General features: G+C 38.6%; 1 protein-coding gene and 1 long non-coding RNA gene across 5 annotated transcripts; one reads left to right on the top strand and one right to left on the bottom strand.

Moving 5' to 3' along the window:
* Window positions 1–1,547: 1,547 nt before the first annotated feature.
* Window positions 1,548–17,665, bottom strand: pip5k1ba (phosphatidylinositol-4-phosphate 5-kinase, type I, beta a). Of its 3 annotated transcripts, none has more exons than XM_034709559.1 (15): window positions 17,568–17,665; window positions 13,644–13,879; window positions 13,167–13,297; window positions 12,002–12,119; window positions 11,738–11,890; window positions 11,110–11,406; window positions 8,659–8,843; window positions 7,839–7,919; window positions 7,609–7,657; window positions 7,411–7,495; window positions 7,186–7,326; window positions 7,001–7,091; window positions 6,310–6,406; window positions 4,622–4,680; window positions 1,548–2,577 (listed from the first exon to the last, which is right to left on the bottom strand). In XM_034709559.1, the coding sequence occupies exons 2-14, from the start codon at window positions 13,716–13,718 to the stop codon at window positions 4,654–4,656; spliced, it is 1,530 nt and encodes a 509-aa protein (XP_034565450.1). In that variant the 5' UTR covers window positions 13,719–13,879; window positions 17,568–17,665; the 3' UTR covers window positions 1,548–2,577; window positions 4,622–4,653. The 3 variants fall into 3 exon arrangements, with proteins under 3 accessions (XP_034565450.1, XP_034565452.1, XP_034565453.1); XM_034709561.1 differs by having other exon boundaries at window positions 1,548–2,603; XM_034709562.1 differs by lacking the exon at window positions 4,622–4,680.
* Window positions 5,865–15,006, top strand: LOC117831079. Of its 2 annotated transcripts, none has more exons than XR_004634896.1 (3): window positions 5,865–5,917; window positions 8,672–8,866; window positions 13,670–15,006. It is a non-coding gene; the product is annotated as an uncharacterized LOC117831079 (long non-coding RNA). The 2 variants fall into 2 exon arrangements; XR_004634897.1 differs by lacking the exon at window positions 5,865–5,917 and adding an exon at window positions 6,255–6,413.
* Window positions 17,666–19,103: the final 1,438 nt, after the last annotated feature.

The following is a 19,103-nucleotide window of genomic DNA, read 5'->3' on the forward strand; positions in this document are numbered from 1 at the left end:
ATGTAGATATGAAAATAATAAAACACAAAAAAACTGTTTATGCTTTAATTCCTAAGCAATCAAAATGCAATTCCTTTACAAAACAGGTTTAGAAAAAATACAAACACTTTTGTATCCGAAATTTTGCAATAATACTCGTGATTTCATATTTCAATGTGATATGTTTCATATTTGAAAGACTTTAATACAATCCATGTAAATTATATAAATTTGGTATGTTGATCATGGACATCTAATTGATCAAAAATAATAAAAAATGAGTTGCCTTTTTCAGAAAACTTCAAAACTATTTTGTTGCATTTTTAAATGTGCTGTTTTTTATCAGTTAATCTTTAAATGGCGAGAGAGAGAGAGCCAATGTTATTCAATCTATTTTTCTAAAGTCAAATTTACATGTGAAGAGATTTTCTTCTTTTAAAGATTATTTGATATTCATGATTATATGATGGCAATAATCAATGCTGATGCTTGCAGGCCTGCTAAGTCAGTTGTTGCCACCTCTGCACCCATTACTTCCAGTCTCTGCTGCCTCTCATTAGTTTTATGACAGCAAAGCAACAGCAGGCTGTGATTTTGGCGCTGCCTGACTGGTTTAACCTGTTAAGGTTATTACACTCTGGCATGTCTGAAGTTAAAAAACAGAGAGACCTCGTCCACCTTAAAACCGAGAACCCTTAATTCAGAGAAAACTGAGAAAAAGAGTGTTTGTGGTTAACATCTGCAGAGCCCACACGGTTCATTGAAGAAAAGAAACTGAACAATTTCCAGAGAATTTCAGGGATCTATCTTTCTTTTCACATCAACTTTCTGTAATGTTGTATTGCTAAAAATAGACATTGGCACACTATGTTGATTTATTCTACAGGCAGATGTTTTTCTCTAAGTCATGTTAACCTAAATCCTTTAAACCACTCAGATTGATTTATAGTTCATGAACTGGTGCACAAAATCTACATATACTGTATTTCTTTCCTGCAACTTTGTATTTTCCAGAGAGAATATGTCCATTAGTTTTCCATATGAGTTAATTTAATCATCCTTTGTAGTTTAGAGTCTACTAATGGACATTAGCACACATGCAAAACTACAAAGTCCAAACAAACTGTCATCACATTATCATTCTATTGTATCATTACTGCGCCCTCTTGTGTCTAAATATATAATGACACTGCTACTTTCAACAAAATCATATTGACACAACCATTTGTATTTGAAGTAATAGATCTTACTTTAAAAAAACATGCAAATATATTCAGCATGTATGTGTCTCTCTGTGCTCTTTCTGCTGCCTTCTTAGATTTAGAGTGAGGTACTCAGTCGGTGTGTTTATATATTCAGGTCGCAAGTTTATTATTAGAAATGGAAAAGTGTAATTGGGGCCTCATAATTCACTTCATAACATATCTTATTTATGTGATGATGAAGCTGCAATTTTCCAAAGATAATCTTGAATGTTGAATGTTGTTTTGTACAAATGTAAATAATTCTGCATTACTTCAATTATTATAGAAAGTTCTGTAGACACAATAAAAATACCCAAAATTATAAATATTCAAGAACATTATACATTTATTGCACAGAAGTCAAAAGTATTGCGTTAATACAGTCGTAAGCTCAGAAATCGTATCAAAGCACAGATTTTTCACGAGTCTTAAGGCATGTGGACAAAAGAAGACAGCTGACATGACTCAAAGTTTGGTTGATTTTTACATCAAGGATTAAAAAACAAAGTTTCAAACTGGGGATAGTTTTTAAAAACCTGTTCATTAAAATGTTAGATTCATGGCACAGAGGAATATTTAAGACTTTAAACTGTACAGAAAATATTTAATTGCAGAAATTAAACATGTCAAAGGAAGAAACTGAAGAAAAACTATTTGTCCTGGTGCAAGCAGCTTCTGGACAGAGAACAGAAACATTATTAGGTAGCATAAAGTCAGAATATATATATATTTGCAAACTGAGATCTTAAATCAGTTTTACATTTTTATTTCTAGACATGTATTCTTCATCACTCTTGCACATTGAACTGTTCTGACAGCTTCATTTTTCATTCAGATTCCTAAAACAATGATCTCAACAAAGCTCTGCAGATTCCTTTGATTTGAAGAAAAACAACATATTTCTTTCTCCTGTGGCTGATTAAGATACAAAACAAAATCTTTCCTCAGAGATCCAGCCTCTGAGGAGTCATCGGACATTTTCACAGAAAATCAGACGTCAAAGAGTACTGAAACTGAAACTTTTAGTAGCAAAGTGTTCAAAAAGAGACAGTATCATAGTGTTTTAAAGTCACACAGCGGTTCACTAACACGGCTATAAACACAGACTGGATCCACCTCTGCAGGTAACAAGACTTCTACAAAAGAACCAGTGATTTGGCACATTTAGTTTCAAAAAGGAAAGTCACAGAGGCACGAAGTGATGCTCGCAGTGGAAGAAACTGTAACTGCTTGTAGTTTGAGTTGCATTCATTCTGCTGTGAAGTCCTGAGGCCTCTATTCTGCCCTGTTGCACGAGGAGGTCGAAGGTCAGAAGTCCTGGAGGCAGGAAGGAGCGATCACTCATTTCTGTTCACTGGAAAACAAAAGAGACGATTTCCCCTTTGTCATTTAAGAAACAAAGGACAGTATGTGGTGTCAGGACGTGAACTCAGTAATACATCTGCAACCAAACACGGAGAGGAAACTGAATAGATATTTGCTACTTACGCATGACTCTATACTATTATTTTACCGAATACTAGTCATATTCAACCTTTATCTTGTATAAAGCTTCAGCACTGTTATTGGATGAATTAGCAGCTCGACTATTTACAGCCAAGACAGAGGAAGGAATGGACCTAATTTTCAAGTTTGTGAAAACTGCAGGAAAAGACAAAGTAGCATGCAAAGGAAAAGGTCTCCATGTGCATCCCACATTGCAGGTGGATATTAAGTGAAATGTGGTAAATGCCAAAGTGACAGACAATGTGCTGATGTAACATGCAGGGGCGTGTCTGAAGGGCGCTGTTTTGTGCAGGGGTGGCCTGAATATATAACTATTTTTTTATTTACCCATTCTGTACCCACAAAATCATATCTACTGATATTAAAAACTGTTAAGTATCATGACATGATAATACCGATGTTTTATTCTAATGTTTGAATATATTTTTCAACTTTAAAGAGTTTTAACAGAGGGAAAATTTCAAGCTAAAATTATTAAGGTCTTAAAATAAGTTATTGGCCAAAATTATAATTTAAGGTACATAAAAAACACAAGCCAACCCTTGCACACTCTGTCAACGAAGGTTAAGGTACAAACAGGGTTAAGTAACAAAAGTAAATGTGCTACAGTTCAATGCAAAGAAAGCTACCAGCTGCATGTTGCAACACAAGCCTTACAGGTGATTTTACCATAAGACCCGCCTCTGACAAAGCAAATAGCCAATCATAGTTTAGGATTTTGGGTGGCAACTGGGTAATCAGATTGGCCAGAGGAGGGCGCCAGTCCTCTTGACAGCAGGAAAGCTTAATGCCAGAAAAAGGATGGTATAAAGGACAAACATAGCTAATTGGTCTCAAATCTACAGCTATCTATTAAGTCTCTTGGGGATTTAAATAAAGGAGTTGGGGGAGTGGTTTACACTCAGAAAAACCCTCCATCTAAATAATGTCTTGTATGAATGGGAAAAAGAAGAAAAGGTAGTCACATTTGATCAGGTGGAGTCCGAAGAGTTTGGAACAGGGTGAGTTCAAGCATCAGTTTAAGCTTGGTGCATAAATACAAAACATACGTCTCAAAATGTAACTCCTGTGAACACTGGTGATCACATCTCACTTTCCTGCTCTGTAAGAAAATTAACATGGAGCCTCATTCACCTCCATCAGCTTTTAAAAACCATCAAGTTATTTAAAGAAACAGTGACTCAGACTGAGCACACAGAGGAAGAGATAAGCGAGGGGGAAAGAGGAGCTGGCGTGGAGTAAGTATGAAGTAATTAAGTAAGGAAAACTTGAGTTCTTCCAACTAACTAACTCTATTCTGGGGGTCAAAGGTTTAAAACATCCACAAACATACTGAGCATCTCTGAGAATCTAAAGCCAAGCTCTATATTTCTCTCCCCCTGCACTATTCTTTAGTTTTGAATCCCACTGTTTTCTCTCAGAGGCTTTAAGATTAGATTAACTCAGACGTCTGCAGAGCCGGAGTAGAACTGCTAAATGGGGGGTGATGAAAAGCTTCACATAAGCCTGAATGAGGATTTGTTGGTTATATAAGAAAAGTTCTGCAGAAAAGGGGGATTGATGGAGGTTTCTGAGACATAAAGGCTGGAAAGAGAGGAGGACAGCGGAGCAGGACTGCTGTGTCATAAAGTACAGACGTCACAAGATGCAATGGGTCCCCCATCACCAGAGAAGAAAGCTCAAAGAGGATTTGAGTAAAGCTGCAAACTGCATGCAGGAAGATGCAAGAATGGAAATGCTAATTAAGGTGTCCTTAAAACACAAAGGATTCCTTCAGTCTACATTTTTCAAAAGGGTCATTATAAGAACCACTGAGAGCCTTTGTTGATCTGTAAGACAAGATTAATCAGAAAAACCAGAGGAAAATTCAGAGTATGTTATTTGCTGCTTACAGTTTATGGATTCTTGGAAGATAAACCACTGATCAACTCCAACTGGGTCTGGTGTGACGCTGAAAATGCAGAAACACCCAGTGACCCCTGGATTCATCGCAACTGACCCCAAATACAAGTACAACAGAGAAATAAGCCCCTTTCTTTTTAAAAAGATTATCTTAATCTGAGCTGGAAATGAGTAATAGTTGAAGTGACAAAAAGGTGTGTAACGGCAGGTAAGTCCTCTTAATACTTCATTTGTTGAGTGCAAACAACGAGTTTGAGAATATTAGAGTAAGAAAAAGGAGAATGAGGCAAATCTAACTTACACATCCTGCATATTTCTGCAGTATCTTTGCAGTTACTGACTGCTGGTGTAAATGCCAAGTCACAGCTATGTTCCTTAAAAAACAGTGATGACGCATATAAACATCCAGCACCTCCACTGTTCCTTCAAACTCTGAAATTATCTCTTGAATACAGATCAAAAGATTGAATCTTTAAACTTGAATGTTAATAATTGTTAATATAGAGGATTGTCAGCCACCTTGCATTGTTTTCTAGTAGTTCAAAGATGGTAGGATTCTCTATGTATGCAGCTAAGAGCCAAAAACAGAGTAGGTAAGTCAGGGAGTGTAAACATTAGAGCTGCACTGTCCTTCTTGGTTGTTTAAAGAGATTTCTATTCAATAAGATGAATATAGTAAACCATAACAGTTCAGTCCCTCCAGGATTTCGCGGTTTTTTTTTGTGATATCTGCGGCCCAAAAAGCCTGAATTTGCGACAGCTTTTTGAAATAATTGCGGTGAATGTTGCGGTTTTTTTTTTTTTTTTTTGCTTTTTTCCCCCAATAACATCTCAGGGGCAAGTAAATACGCTAAATTACAGTTGTTTTTAGAAAACATTCTTGATGTGGCCGCTGTGAATGTGTTTTGATTCTCTTGATTCACAGAAAAATGCCATGAAAGGTCTGTATTGCACATTTACGATGGTCCCTGAATGCATCTCGCAGTGACAGAGGCACTCGACAGGCAGTTCACGCACTCTGAAATGAATCTGCATCTTTGTTGACCAGGAGTTGATCAAAACTTACTAAATGTGTCTAATGTTTCACCAAACTGGATTAAATCAAGCTGTAGACGCGGAGCTTTTTACGGTGATGGCGGCAACAACGTCAAACCTCAAATATTAAACAGACGTCCCCCGGTTGTGTCTTTGTCACTAACGCACACCGGGGGGTAAAAATCCTCAATGAAGATGAGACAGATGCATGGGGGTGAGGAGAGCTGGTTCATAAAGTACACCTGCTGCAGGTAGGTGACCAAGCGAACACTGTGCCCCTCAATCTATAAATAACAACGTTGTCATCGTCACTTGTCCTGCCTGCTGTCCCCTCTTTTCACCTGTTCTCTGTGCATGTTTTGCTGTTGAAAAGTGCCGATCAAGTGAGGACTTATGTTTATGTTCCTAGGAAGTGAAATTGATGACAAAACTGATGACGTACAGGGGCTGAGATTAAGGTAATTGGTCAAAGTTGCGAGAAAGTTGCGGTGATTGTATAAAATTGCAAGGCCGCGAAAAAATCGCGCTGATTGGTTGAATTTGCATTGATAGTTGCGATCGCGAAATCGCAACTTCCTGGAGGGACTGATAACAAGCTGTAACTGAAAACATGCAGGGGCTTTAAAAAAGAAACATTTCATACCAAGTAGTCGTCCTGCTCCGAGTCTGAGTGGCACACGTCGTGAGACGGCAGTGGGTAATCCAGAGCGATGGTTGAACATGAGGCTCGACGGTCTTCACTGTGACGTGAGAGTAAACACAGTAAAGATTATCATAAGGACACCTGATTTTATCCTGCGTCTGAACAACAACTATCCTGAGTGAAGCCATAACTATTAGAGCTCTCCCTGGTGACTGGCTGCAGTAACAGGTCATAAATCCTGCCTCCTCTTTTATAACAGATGGAAGAAACTAGAACTTTAAATATACGTCAAATAATTTTTTCTCAAACCTGTATTCTGTCGTAACAGTTAGCTTTTGTCATGCTGCTTTATGTGCACGTCTTTCTTTTTTTGGAGAAGTTTAGATTAATTAGTTATTTCAAATAGAAAAGATGTTTGATTAGATAAAACAGTGTTTTTTCCGACTTCTCAATTTAGACATTATTGCAGTTGAATAAAAGTTATTTTTTGGCATCTATTGCAGTACATGTTTCATAAACATAGTTCAGTAAACCACAACATGTTTTAAATTGCAATAGTGTTGTTTCATGTTTTAAGTATCATGGTAATATGAACTCATCCTGCCTCTAACTTTTGCATGAGAAGTGATCATAAACTTTTCACGTTTCCAAGGAACAGAGTCTGGACAGTGATCTTCAGACATACACCTACCTGTTGTCAAAATCCTTGTCATCACTTTTTGGGGACTCAAACGAGACAGCCGGTCTTGGCAGGAGATCAGGTTGTTTTGAGGAGGTGTAAACTAAAAAGGAGATCCAGAATCAGAAATATGAAATGATTTCTATTAAAGTTACAAAAGTGTCATCACTGTAATTTAAAAAGGCTTTCAGGCTTACATTTTCCATCCAGGTTGTCCATGCTCTGTGCCTTCTTCTCCTCCTTCTTCTCCTCTCTGCGTACAGACAGTAACTCCTGAGAGGCCGACCTCACTGCATAGAAGGAAGTCCTCTTCCTCTTTGAAGATGCCCCTCTAATAGCTGAAACATGCAAAGGAACAACTATCAGATATGAAATATTCCAAATGTTGAACTCACCTGTGTTTGTGTGTTGCAACAACTTACGATTCATCTTTTTAAATACAGACGAGCCCATGAAGTTCAGATATCTGTCGGCGTAAAAACTTGGCCTGTGGACCGACACTGTGTCCTGAAAGCAAAGAAAGCTGTCAGACATACACAAACACATGCATACACACAAACATCTGTGCAGATACACACACGTAGACCTGCAGGTAAAGATCAGGATGTGAAGTCACGTACCCCATCGTGCACGAGAGCTTTCCAGGAGTGTTCCATCTTCTTCATGAACCTGGAATTAGTCATTAAAACATGTGATTAAAAGATTAAAGTACAAATTAAATCTTTTTCATAAGCATTTTGTGATTCAGAAAATGTCAGCGACCACTCTGATGAATGTAGTTTTCATGTGTTTGCATGTAAGAGGGGAAGACTGACAGTGCATGGGCAGGTGTGTGATACGGTGTGCTCACTTGTAGGACTGAAGAATGTCGATGATTCCTAAAAAGATGAGAAGGTGCTCATCTTTGTGTTTGGCAGGAATTCCTCCAAATCTGGAAAAAGACGAGGCATTCATTTTACATTTCTCAATAAAGCTGAGAGCTGGAGGCTTTTAAGCTTCTGTGATGAGTTTCTTTTAGTTAGTTATGAAACAGACTTAACACTGATGCTTCTTTATGACAAAAATGACAAGATTGATCATTTGTGCACAGTATTTTGCACATCAACAAATATCCAAAGATATAACCTTTTTTTTAAAAAAATGAACCCAAACACACATGAAAGGGGCAAGATCAGGTACTCTGGGGCGCCGAAGTCGTCACAGTTTTGCGCCCTCTGTTATTTAATAGAACAGAAAGTGAAAGCTTTCTAATCTAAAGCTCCAATCAGGAACATTTGGTGTACGTGAATGTTGATGCTTCTTATGGACAAACTGGCAACTCTAGTCTCTTAACTGATTTGTCCTGCGATTGAGCAAGTTGCACTTACTAATGAAAAATGAGTCTTTTGACAATCAAGTGTACCACTCATCAGGTTGCAAATGTAAACAAAGACTATTTGGTAGCGTGTTATCACTACATCTAATATCTACTCTGCAGCAGCAGCTTCAGGCATGAAAAAATAATTAAACTAGATGTAATATATCTTGTCCAGTATGGTCCCATTTGTGTTTGTAGCTCATAAAGAAGAAAAGCAATGAACTGCAGTCCTGTTCAGAACTAGCAAACATACTCTGTAATGTAATTCTTCTGCTCAAGACAGAAACACATCGAATGCAAAAACTCATCTCACGTTTCATCATCAGCCACGGGGTCGGGGTCCTTCACGTTGGCCTGGATGGACTCTAACGCGGTGGAGTAGAGAACCTTTTGTCCTTTCCTGCTGTCACACCGGCTTCCTCTGCTCAGAGGCTTTCTGTTCAACACGTGAATCCCCAACAGGAGGCTGTAGTCCATGATCTTGAAGCTCTCCAGCACCTGAGGAGGGACAGTAACTCAAAGTAAGTCAATTTGATGAGTACTGTGAGCAAACAATCGGTGAGAAAAAGACAAGGGGGGGGGGCAAGATATGAACAGATACAGACTGTTCACTTCGCTATGATCTATATTTGTTAAACTGAAGCATTTCAGCAACCTCAGTCCCTTTTCTTGGACAATTTTTTGATGACAGGGTGGAGCAGAAGTTAAGCAAGAATTAGGTTTGGTTATAAAAGTCACTGTCATTTCAGAGGCTAATTTGCAAGCTGGTTATTTAGCTAGTTAAGAGCTATCAAGGGGCTAAGACTGGATCTGCAAACCAAAGTACAGGACATTACAGGACCAAATCCCTCTGACCAAACAACCTCCTGTAAACAAAGAGGCCCTTACTTTCTGTTTGTTACCTAACCCCAAAACAGAGGTATTACACTGACGGAGCACATTGCTCCCAAATAGGCCAGTTTGTGCTCCAGAGTCCGGCTCCTGAGCCTGATAATATGAGTCAGGTGCTTTGGTTTTAATCCTTCCATCAAGTGGCCACTGTTGTTTAAGTCTAATGAAATAACAGGCAGGGGCTAATGAGGTCATCATAACAGCTCGAGGCCAGGCGAAGGGAGCATGCTGTGGAAACACTCTCTCATGGTTGCATAATGTTATTAAAGGGAAGAGGAGTGACCAACAGCGTGGACAAGAACGAATCATCTCCTTGAATTCTGTCTAAGCAGAATAAACTACCTGTATCAGAATGTTTAGAAACTAAAAAGCCTCAAACACTGTGTCAAAAGCCTTTCTCAAGAAAAGTTAGAACACTGCGTGCAAAGCTTTTAGAGGTGCTGGTTTGACCTTATGGTTAAAGCCTTCACCACAGACTCAGAGGCTGTAGTCCTCTTCTCAGTGGTCTCTGGTTTGCCACGACCCTTTGCTGCATTTCCTGTCTCTCATCAGCTGTCCTATCTAACTCAGGGAAAAAGATCCAAATATAAAAATAATATAAAAGGAAGACTATTTATACTTATTATGCAAATTAAATTCAGCGTATGTTCAGACAGGGTGACTATATTTGCATTCTCAGCGTTCATTCTTCTGTTTGAAGGCGGCAGTGTTTACACCGCTCATCCTCGGTCAGAGGTTGTAAAAGAGTTGGACTTTGGTGAAGAAGGTTGCAATGTGCAGGGCAGAATAGCTTTGTGTATGTGGCTCTCCAGCTGTGTGTTTACAAGCTGTGCCTCACCCGCTTCATAATAGTATGTGAATCACACACAGGGACACCAATGCTAGGTGTTTTCGGCGTGCAATGTGTAAGGCTATTATCATCCTGTCACTTTTCTACTCTCTTTTCTAATATGATTCTGTCTCTGCTTCTAGACCCTTCATGCTGACTATACATGCACATCCCTGTGACTCTCAATCTCTGTCCATCATCAGTTTCCATTCATCACTCCACCAGCTCCACTGTCTACACTCCATGCAGGGGGGATTCCCCTGCAGATCATCAGACATCTTTTGATCTCATGATCTTCTCATAGAGTCAAGAAGCCAAAGACCCTCCATCAAGTCACATTACCACAATATTTGTTAAAATAAATAACATTTTGTTAATTTAACTTGTCTCTTCTGGTTGAAATACCTGAGGTGGTGACACTAAAAAAGTTAGTCCCTTAGCACTCTTAACTTTGAATAAACTATAAAACCTTTCGAGCACTTTAAATTGAAGAAAACAGCTTTCAGTATTTGTTTAGCTGAAAATCAATAACATTTTTAAGAGCATACTGATGGCCCCAGAGGATGAACCCTTTTATTCCTATTTAGAAGTGTAAAGACTTCTACCTAAAGCCAACATTTGAGTCAAAATTTCAGACCTGACTGTTGATATCTGATAATCAAACAGGAAAAGGAATGTGTCTTATCATATTCTTGCTCTTCAGAGGATGACCCTTTCTGATTTGAATTAAACGATAAACTCTCTCACACATCTCTCAGTTCAAAACACTTTTAGTTACAGGTGACATAAAAACAAATCATCCTTTAGGCAGTTGAGTTATTCAATTTATGAAAGAAATATGGCGCTGGTGGCCTAGCAGTCTGAGCGCCCCACACACAGAGGCTACAGTCCTTGTTGCAGAGCCCAAAAATATAACTTAAAAAAATGATGAAAGAAATGAGAATTAAAGAAAGATGAATAATTTAAACTGTAAAAATAATGCTACAATAAATAGCTGAACCCTGACTCCCTGCAGACTTATATAAGAGCTTTGGAAAAACCTACCCGACAGTCTCTCTGCAGGGTCTTCATCAGAGCGTTGTAGGTTTCGTGGTCAAAGTGCAGGCCCTCATGCATCTCCACGAAGTCCAGGTCTTTGAACGTGGGGAAAGGCTTAGAGCGCTCTTTGCGTGAGGCACGGCGTTTGTACGAGGAACCCTTCAGGTCGTACTTGTAGTGCATCTTCAGGGCGCGCGGCAGCACGTTGTTCATCACCACCACACGGACGTTGATGCCGCCACACTGGATGCAGTACAGACCGTAGAACTTGGGCAGCAACGTCCTCGGGTTCTGATTCAGATTCTGCCAGAAGAGAAAGAATATAAATAGCTATTGTTTTTCTTGTTATCGAATCAAATCATCAAAGAAGAAGAAGAAGACTATAAGCTAGCCAAAAGGATGTAAACAAAACAGGATTTGAGACTTAAACCTCCTGTGAGAAACTTTCTGTTTGTGCTGATTGTGGCTTTAAAGATAACTTTTAAAAAGTCTACAAAAGTTTAATGTTTGGCTAATTTGATTCTAAGGGAATAGGGGCTGTAAGAAAATATCTCTGCAGGGTGCTTTTCAGTATCATTTTCCCTGTAAGTGGTGCTGTTGAAATGTGCAGTTCATGATGAAATCAGGGGCTCACCATGTAGTAACCAGGAAGCAGCTTCTGCAGGAACTCTGCCTCTTTGTGCTGCACCGTCTTGATAATAAACTCATCATCACTAGTGAGGTAGAACCAGGAACTGCTGGCTCCAGGGTTGGACAGCTCGATCAGAGGCTCATTGCAGATGGAGTACTGCAATACAGAATGACGCAAAAGTCTTAGCAAGAACAAGTGTGGCAACCAAATCCACTGAAACTAACGTCACACGGTGTCGTATCAGAAGACGTAAATCTGCGCTCGTACCAGATAGTCGTCTGGTTTGATGCCGAACAGCTCTCTGAAGTAACGAAAGGCCAGCGGGGCGTACGTTTTCAGACGGAAGTCAGGGAAGTGGTGAGCTGGAGTCAGGTTGCTGCCCTCACTGGAAAACAAACAAAGCATGTTTCAACTGAGCAAAATGCTACATATCAGAATATGAAAAGTAGAGAGGTTAGAATTACATAAGTTATCTTCATTCAAGTTAGCTGCTTCAGTCCAGGTTCTTTGCATGCTATCATGACTGACTGCAACACGCAGAACAGAACGTTTGTTCATGTTTCATAAGACCTGTTCTTTTCCTGCTTTTACAAGTTAAACCCTCTGCTGAGACAAAAAAAGAACTATTGCTTAACAGTGTGTTTTTCTCCTGAAACAAATGTTATCAGCTTGAAATCTTCCAGTGGTGACTTCCCTTTTTGATGAAGATTAAAAAACCTGTATGCTGACGCATCGTTTCGTGACTGATTCATGGATTTTAAAAGTTTCCTGTAAAAAGAGCCTGTATATGAAGCTTTACCAGGTGATTTTCAAAGAGTCAAATTGTTTTAAAGAGACTTAATATTCTCTTGTTTATGTCATGTAATTTACTCTTAAGGTTGTAAAAACACAACATTATGAACTCTTAGGGGAGCATGAAATATGTTGACATTGGAGAGCCTGTTCAGATCAGCAGGTGAAGCGAGCCCAAAACTCAGACGACAGTTCTTGTAGCAGAGGCCTTAGGTTCCACCTTGAGCCTTTCCTGCATGTCATTCCCCTCTTTCCCCTCCCAACAGTCCCCCTCTAATAAGGTCAAAAAATGGCCCAAAAAGTTTTGGAAAAATACAAAGCAATTTCTTCACACTTCTGCAGCTGAGCTGGCAAACTTTCAGGGTTTTAATCTCATGAAATGTTGATCAAATGCCTGCATACTGAACAGAGTGTGCTGTGCAAAGAGGCAGATTATTGAATTATCAAAGGCCATAACTACAGATATTATTCTCCATTTTCATTAAGGAGATATAGAGACATACACAACAGAACCTCACTATGAAACTGAACTACCTGGATGTCTATGAAGCACAAAGAAAAGGGCCGAATCTTTAAATTAACATAGTTAGACAAAGTATGTACATGAGCTACATGAACTAATACAGTACAGAGTACACACCTGGGCAGGTAAACGCTCTCCACCACAGAGAAGTCCTGCATGAGAACATCTCGGTCTGGTTTGGAGCTGAGGTTTCCCACAGCGTAACCAATGCCCAGCTGGATGGCTCCTTTCAGGGCAGCTGGTGTGGGCTTAAAGAGCATAGACGGAAAGAAGAAAATACAGTGTTTAAAAAGGGAAATCATCCGGTTCTAATATTTGACAACTTGAAGATGACTTTGATTGAATTCAGAATATTTTCATCAACTTTTGCAACCAAATTTAGATAAATGAGAAGTCTTCTGAATATGCATAGTCTCTCTATTAAACCAGTAAATGAGTTCTGTCTAATAAACTGAACTCCATCTGTGATTGAATTTAAGAGTAACTTTAAATAGTTATTATACGCATTGATATATGTGTTTGTCATTGTCCAACAGAGGATGTGTATCTATAAAATGTTTCCTTCCATGATGATTAATCACCAAATTCTCTTACCTTTTTATGATCCTTTGACATTTTAGAGGCGATGGTTCCTCTCCTGATGCTGTCGGTGATAGAAGAAGTCGACATCTTTGTCACAGAGAGAACTTGATCAGAGGGAAGCTGGGACGTTCTTCCTCCAGCGGTGAGGCTGAGTTACTTCCTTGTTTCCGTTCAATGACAAACAACCAGACGCAGTGATTTACCTTCAATGGACTCTACTGAAGCTGCATTTTCCAGGTACACCACTCCTGCAGATGAGGAAGAAGAGAGAACGTTACACAATGTGTTGCATTTGCATGCGAGCCAATGCAAAGTACGTTAGCTGATGTGAAAGCTTCACAGCTCAGACTCTGGACCCAAGTTTCATTAGCATTCATGGGCTTCAAATATCTATCCCTCAGTTTGTCCAGTTTAAATTTCACAAACTCAGAACTTCTTCTGACTTACAGAGCTTTAAAGTGTGCAGACCTTTCCGTTCGAGCCTCTGCTGAGTTCTGAGTGACCACCAGTGTTTGTGAGAGTCTTTAGCTCCAGAAAGAGTCTTTAGCTCCAGAATCCCTCACAACAACCCTTGATCCTAATTAAGAGGGATTGGGAAACGGTTACATACCGAACTCCCCTGTTTTATAACACCACATGAGTGGACTCATTGCCTTAGTGTTTGCAGAAGCAGAGCAACACCCCAAGTGGACACCAAGACAAATGATTAATTGACTTCTTCAGTACCTCATGAATAATCATCTGTAGTCTCTGCTGGAGGAATATAGCTGTAAAACTGTGTCTTCATTAAACTGAAAACAATGATTTTTCTCATATGTTTGCAGAGTGTAGTGGACCGAAGGTTAATGTACTGTATCTGTGTAGTCCTGCATTGTAATCAAGATGTTGTACAAAATTATGTGTTCCATTAATGTGGTTATAACAAGATTTACAGTTAGTGCATGACCATATTTACACTGTGGAGGTTTTAACCATGAGTGCACTCCAGTGCACCATCAGGAAAAAGCCAGCTGAGACTGCTTCCAACATGACCTGCTCTTCTCAAGCGGCTCAAACACCTGCCTTAGACTCTTAAGACATGTGCTGTGCATATCAGAAATGAAGGAATGCTTGTTAGAGCCATAGAGTAATTCTAGTGTACATGCCTTTAATTGTCATGCTGCAGGTAATTGGTGCTGCTAAATGGGAGCAACTGAACATGTGTGCTGCAATGTGTGCTTTCATCTGAGCAGGACAAGGAGCAAGATGTTTTCTAAACATAGCTTTGTTTTTGTTTTTTGATAGTTTTGTCACTTTTGGGGAAATATAAGTTGATAGTGACAAGAAAAGGGATTTTGGTTTGTCAATATTTTTAATAAATTCTCAGTTTGTTTAATTTTATATGAAATATCACTTCCTGCAGAAGTGGCCAAGAAGGTTTTTGGAAGTTAACCACTACAATACTATTGTCACTGGAAGGAGTTATAACGACAAGGGATTTTTGTGTTAAGAAGACTAAATGATTGTCTGTCCTTCCCTTTCTGCGATCCTGTGTTTAATTAATAATGCTCAGTTTTCTTTTTTTTTTAGGTTATACTTGTGGGGGCGCCCCAATTGCGCTAAGTTTTCTAACATTTATTTGGAATTGGTTAGTCGAAATATAAATTTCCCTTTAAATGACTAAGACATGAGTCACTTTGGAACATAGGAAGAAAACAACTTAAACGTTCAAAATGCTTCTATCTATCGAAGAATATTGATATGCATATATGTGAATCAGGTGGTAAACCATGAGGAGGGGGCAAGCTTGCAAAAATCTGCACAGATCCAAACAGACAAGCCCCCCTGTTTATTTAAGACCTGCTTCAGGATGTGGTTTTGTGGTCTGACAGGAGAAAATGAAACAGTTTCATGCGCGTCATGGTAAGGAAGATTCTTTCTCAAGGATCGACTTCTCAGTTTTGCATTGTTTGTAAGAAGGATGAAGAGGCTGAAGAGGAGATGACTTCAGTTTCTCAAACAGAATCTGTGATTAGCGGTTAGAATCATGATTGTGGTTGTTTATTTTTGTTGTGTCTTTGTTAGGTTGTATCTGTTTACACATGAACAGAGTGCTGTAACAGCTCAGTGAAAGTGAAAACATGCTGGATTAAGCATTTGCCACTGCGTAGTTAGCACTCTGCATAGTTAGACAGATTACATGGATGATTTCCGTTTTAGTTTTTAGGCTGCATTACCGAAGGAACCACATTTTACAGGACCTTGGTGATCTGTGCCCGTATGTGGAGCAGCAGCAGGAACCATGGGGGGACAACCTGACCATAGATGAGCAGGTGACGACAGTGGTCCAGCCTTCCTTCTGTACTATAAATTAAAAAACCTTACACAAATCAAGCTATTTTCACGTCACGCAGATCTAGAAATGATCATTGACTTTTTTCTAAATTAAAGTTGAGACCTTTGCAACTCTCTGTACTTCTCAAGCTCGTCTAAAAGGCAGCAGCATGAATCTTCACTGGCACCATTCCACTCATTTCAGCACATGTGCACCAGAAAGTTTTAGTTTCGATGTGAAGATCTTACTGATGCTTTTCAGGCTAACAAAGGTTGCTATGTTTCTAACCTTTCACCTTCAGCTTTAGATCCTCTGGTTCTTAGTTTTTACACTATGTCAGGGTCCTTTGTCACCCCGCTGGGATTCATTTATGTTATATATCACTCAATATAGTGTCCTTCTTTCTTTTATATCATTAAAATGAATCTGTATGACAGAGTTATAAGTCTATATCTTAGAATAAAGATTTGAAGCCTGTAAATAAAGACTTAGTGTCCCATAATAATGAATTAGAATCATAGAATAATAGTTCCATGGCTTTCAATTTTGACTCTTAAACTTATTTGAGTTTTAATCATTAGATAAATTAAAATAGACCAAAAGCAAGACACCTCTCAATACACTACCAGTCAAACGTTTGGACACACCTTCTCATTCAATGTTTTTTATTTATTTTAATTATTTCAACATTGTAGATTAATACTGAAGACACCAAAACTATGAAATAATCTGGTTTTGCCATAATCTGGATTACAATAGTAGTCAAATAGGGCTATCCATTGTGTACTAACCCTACCTCTGAACAACACAACTGATGGTCTCAAACACATTAAGAAGGCAAGTCATTCTACAAATGAACTCTTGACAAGGCTCATGTTAATTAGAAACCATTCCAGGAGACCACTTCATGAAGCAGACTGAGAGAATACCAAGAGTGTGCAAAGCTGTCATGAAGGAAAAAGGGGGCTACTTTACAGAATCTAAAATATAAAACATATTCTGCTTTGTTTAACACTTTTTTGTTCATTAAATAATTCCATATATTCCATGTTCTTTCATAGTTTTGATGTCTTTGGTATTAATCTACAGTGATTCAAATAATTAAAATAAATACAAACCCTTGAATGAGAAGGTGTTTCCAAACTTTTGACTGGTAGTGTATATGGTAAGGTAATTTAGCAGCTCCAAAAAATGACTTTACAGTTGGATCAACACCAAAAACTGAACATTACACCCAGAAGCAGGTACATCCATGTGAATATTTGAACCTCTCAGGACATAAATACTGCAGCTGTTTTGAATACATGTAAATGACAAAACAACCCTGCTGAGCCTATCACCGACATGTTACTTTGAGCCTGACTGAAGGGAAGTGCTGCTGATTTCCTCTTGTGATACCATCAGCAGAACATCTTCCTCCTGACTGAGTCACAGACAACCTGAACTCTTTCACAAAGTAACTCTTATAACATTATGGATGAGAGGATGAAAACAGCTTCACACCAGCAGCAGGAAGTTATAGTAAAAGAAGTTTAATATAAAAGTTGGACAAATGCAGCATCCTCACTTTGTATGACAGAATAAGAATGTATTTTGTTATGAAGCAGTAAAAGTCTCCTTACCTTATCAGACATGGCTGTGTGACGACGGCGTTGAATGCAGGCTGTTTCTCACCGCTGATACTTTTCCTTTTTGCAGCATGAACTCTGTGACTGACTGGCAGTGTAACTGTCGAGCATCCTCACCACTTCCTCTCTCTCTCTCTCTCTCTCTCTCTCTCTCTCTCTCTCTCTCTCTCTCTCTCTCTCTCTCTCTCTCCACCTCGCCACCTCTCCATCTGTTGCATCAGTCCATAAAACTATGTGTCAAACAGCAGTCTGAGGGAAAATTTTAAGTTAGAATCAATGACTTTGCAACATTTTCGTCTTATATTGTCTTCTTTGTTTTCAATTTTGCTCTTTTTTTGCATTTTTAAATTCTCTTTTGGTATTGCTTTTACCTTTACTCCTTTAAGATGTACTTTGTTGTCTCAGTGTGACCTTTAGAAAGTTAATTACAGGAAAAGAAAAGTATATAAACCTCTATGTTGTTCCTAAAGTTGATCCCCCGATATAAATCTATCCTCTGGTGGAGACTCCCTTCATGGAAACTGCTTTAACATTATGATGATGATGATGGAAAACATCAAAATTCAACCATACAACTTCTGAATATTTCCTGTTTTTATTAGCAATGAATAACTTGTTATTCTTTCATTTCATCTAATGTCTTTCCTGTTAACAGAAATTCCCTGAGAACACATTTAGACTCATCCAGCCTTTCTTATTTGCAGTATTGACGCCATACTCTTATACATGCTGGCTCATACAGACCAGTTGTGGATGACCAGGCTGTGTTCTCTCTTGCAGCTGAGCCATGTTCAGTCATCTGGCTGTCTTTTTCTTATTAGACATTCCTTTAGTTTTAAGAGGACGTAGCTAGTATTCAGTGGTACAGATTCATCAGTGTTAGTCTTAGTAGCTGCTTGATTCTGATTGGCTAAAGTGGTGTGTTCTTTTTGCCTTATTTAAAAGATTTGCATAGAAAAGAACACATTGATTTTGATATCCTAAAACCAATAATGTGACAAGTTGGCTTGATATCATTAATACTCTGAAGTTGTTGCTATGAACAAATTTTAGTCCGTCCACAGGGTCCTCGGGATGGGGTGGGAGGGTGCTTGGGGGGATGGGGTGGAGTGGGGGGTTGTTGTTTTTTTTGTTTGTTTGTTCTTGTTTTTATTTCTAATTTTCTTTTGCCTATCTATGTTTGTCATTTGTGCTATGGCGATCCTACAGAGGGAAAATGTATTTCCTGTTTGCTTGTTTCTGTTGGTCTCTGCTACCTTATCCTTCATCTGATATCGGCAATGGACATGATCACTGTACTCCTGTACTCTTCTTTTTGTTATTTGCGTAAACTTTGTTTTTTGGATTTCTCTGTTGTAATTATGAAAATATATAATAAAAAATTGATCACAAAAAAAAATGATTTTGATATCCAGGAATAAGACATATAAAAGACAGAATAACAGTGTTAAACTAACAACTTAATAATGTTAAAATGTTATGTATAAAATAATATTATTAGTTGTTTTTATTTATCTATTTTGTCATTTT

The sequence above is a fragment of the Notolabrus celidotus genome, chromosome 19, assembly GCF_009762535.1.
Source record: "Notolabrus celidotus isolate fNotCel1 chromosome 19, fNotCel1.pri, whole genome shotgun sequence".
Taxonomy (NCBI): domain Eukaryota; kingdom Metazoa; phylum Chordata; class Actinopteri; order Labriformes; family Labridae; genus Notolabrus; species Notolabrus celidotus.

Coding starts and splice junctions, on each gene's coding strand:
- pip5k1ba (XM_034709559.1), bottom strand. CDS start 13,718: ATGTCGACTTCTTCTATCACCGACAGCATCAGGAGAGGAACCATCGCC. Junction 7,327..7,410: donor TGTATTTAAAAAGATGAATC/GTAAGTTGTTGC, acceptor TGCATGTTTCAG/CTATTAGAGGGGCATCTTCA. Junction 7,092..7,185: donor GGACAACCTGGATGGAAAAT/GTAAGCCTGAAA, acceptor TCTCCTTTTTAG/TTTACACCTCCTCAAAACAA.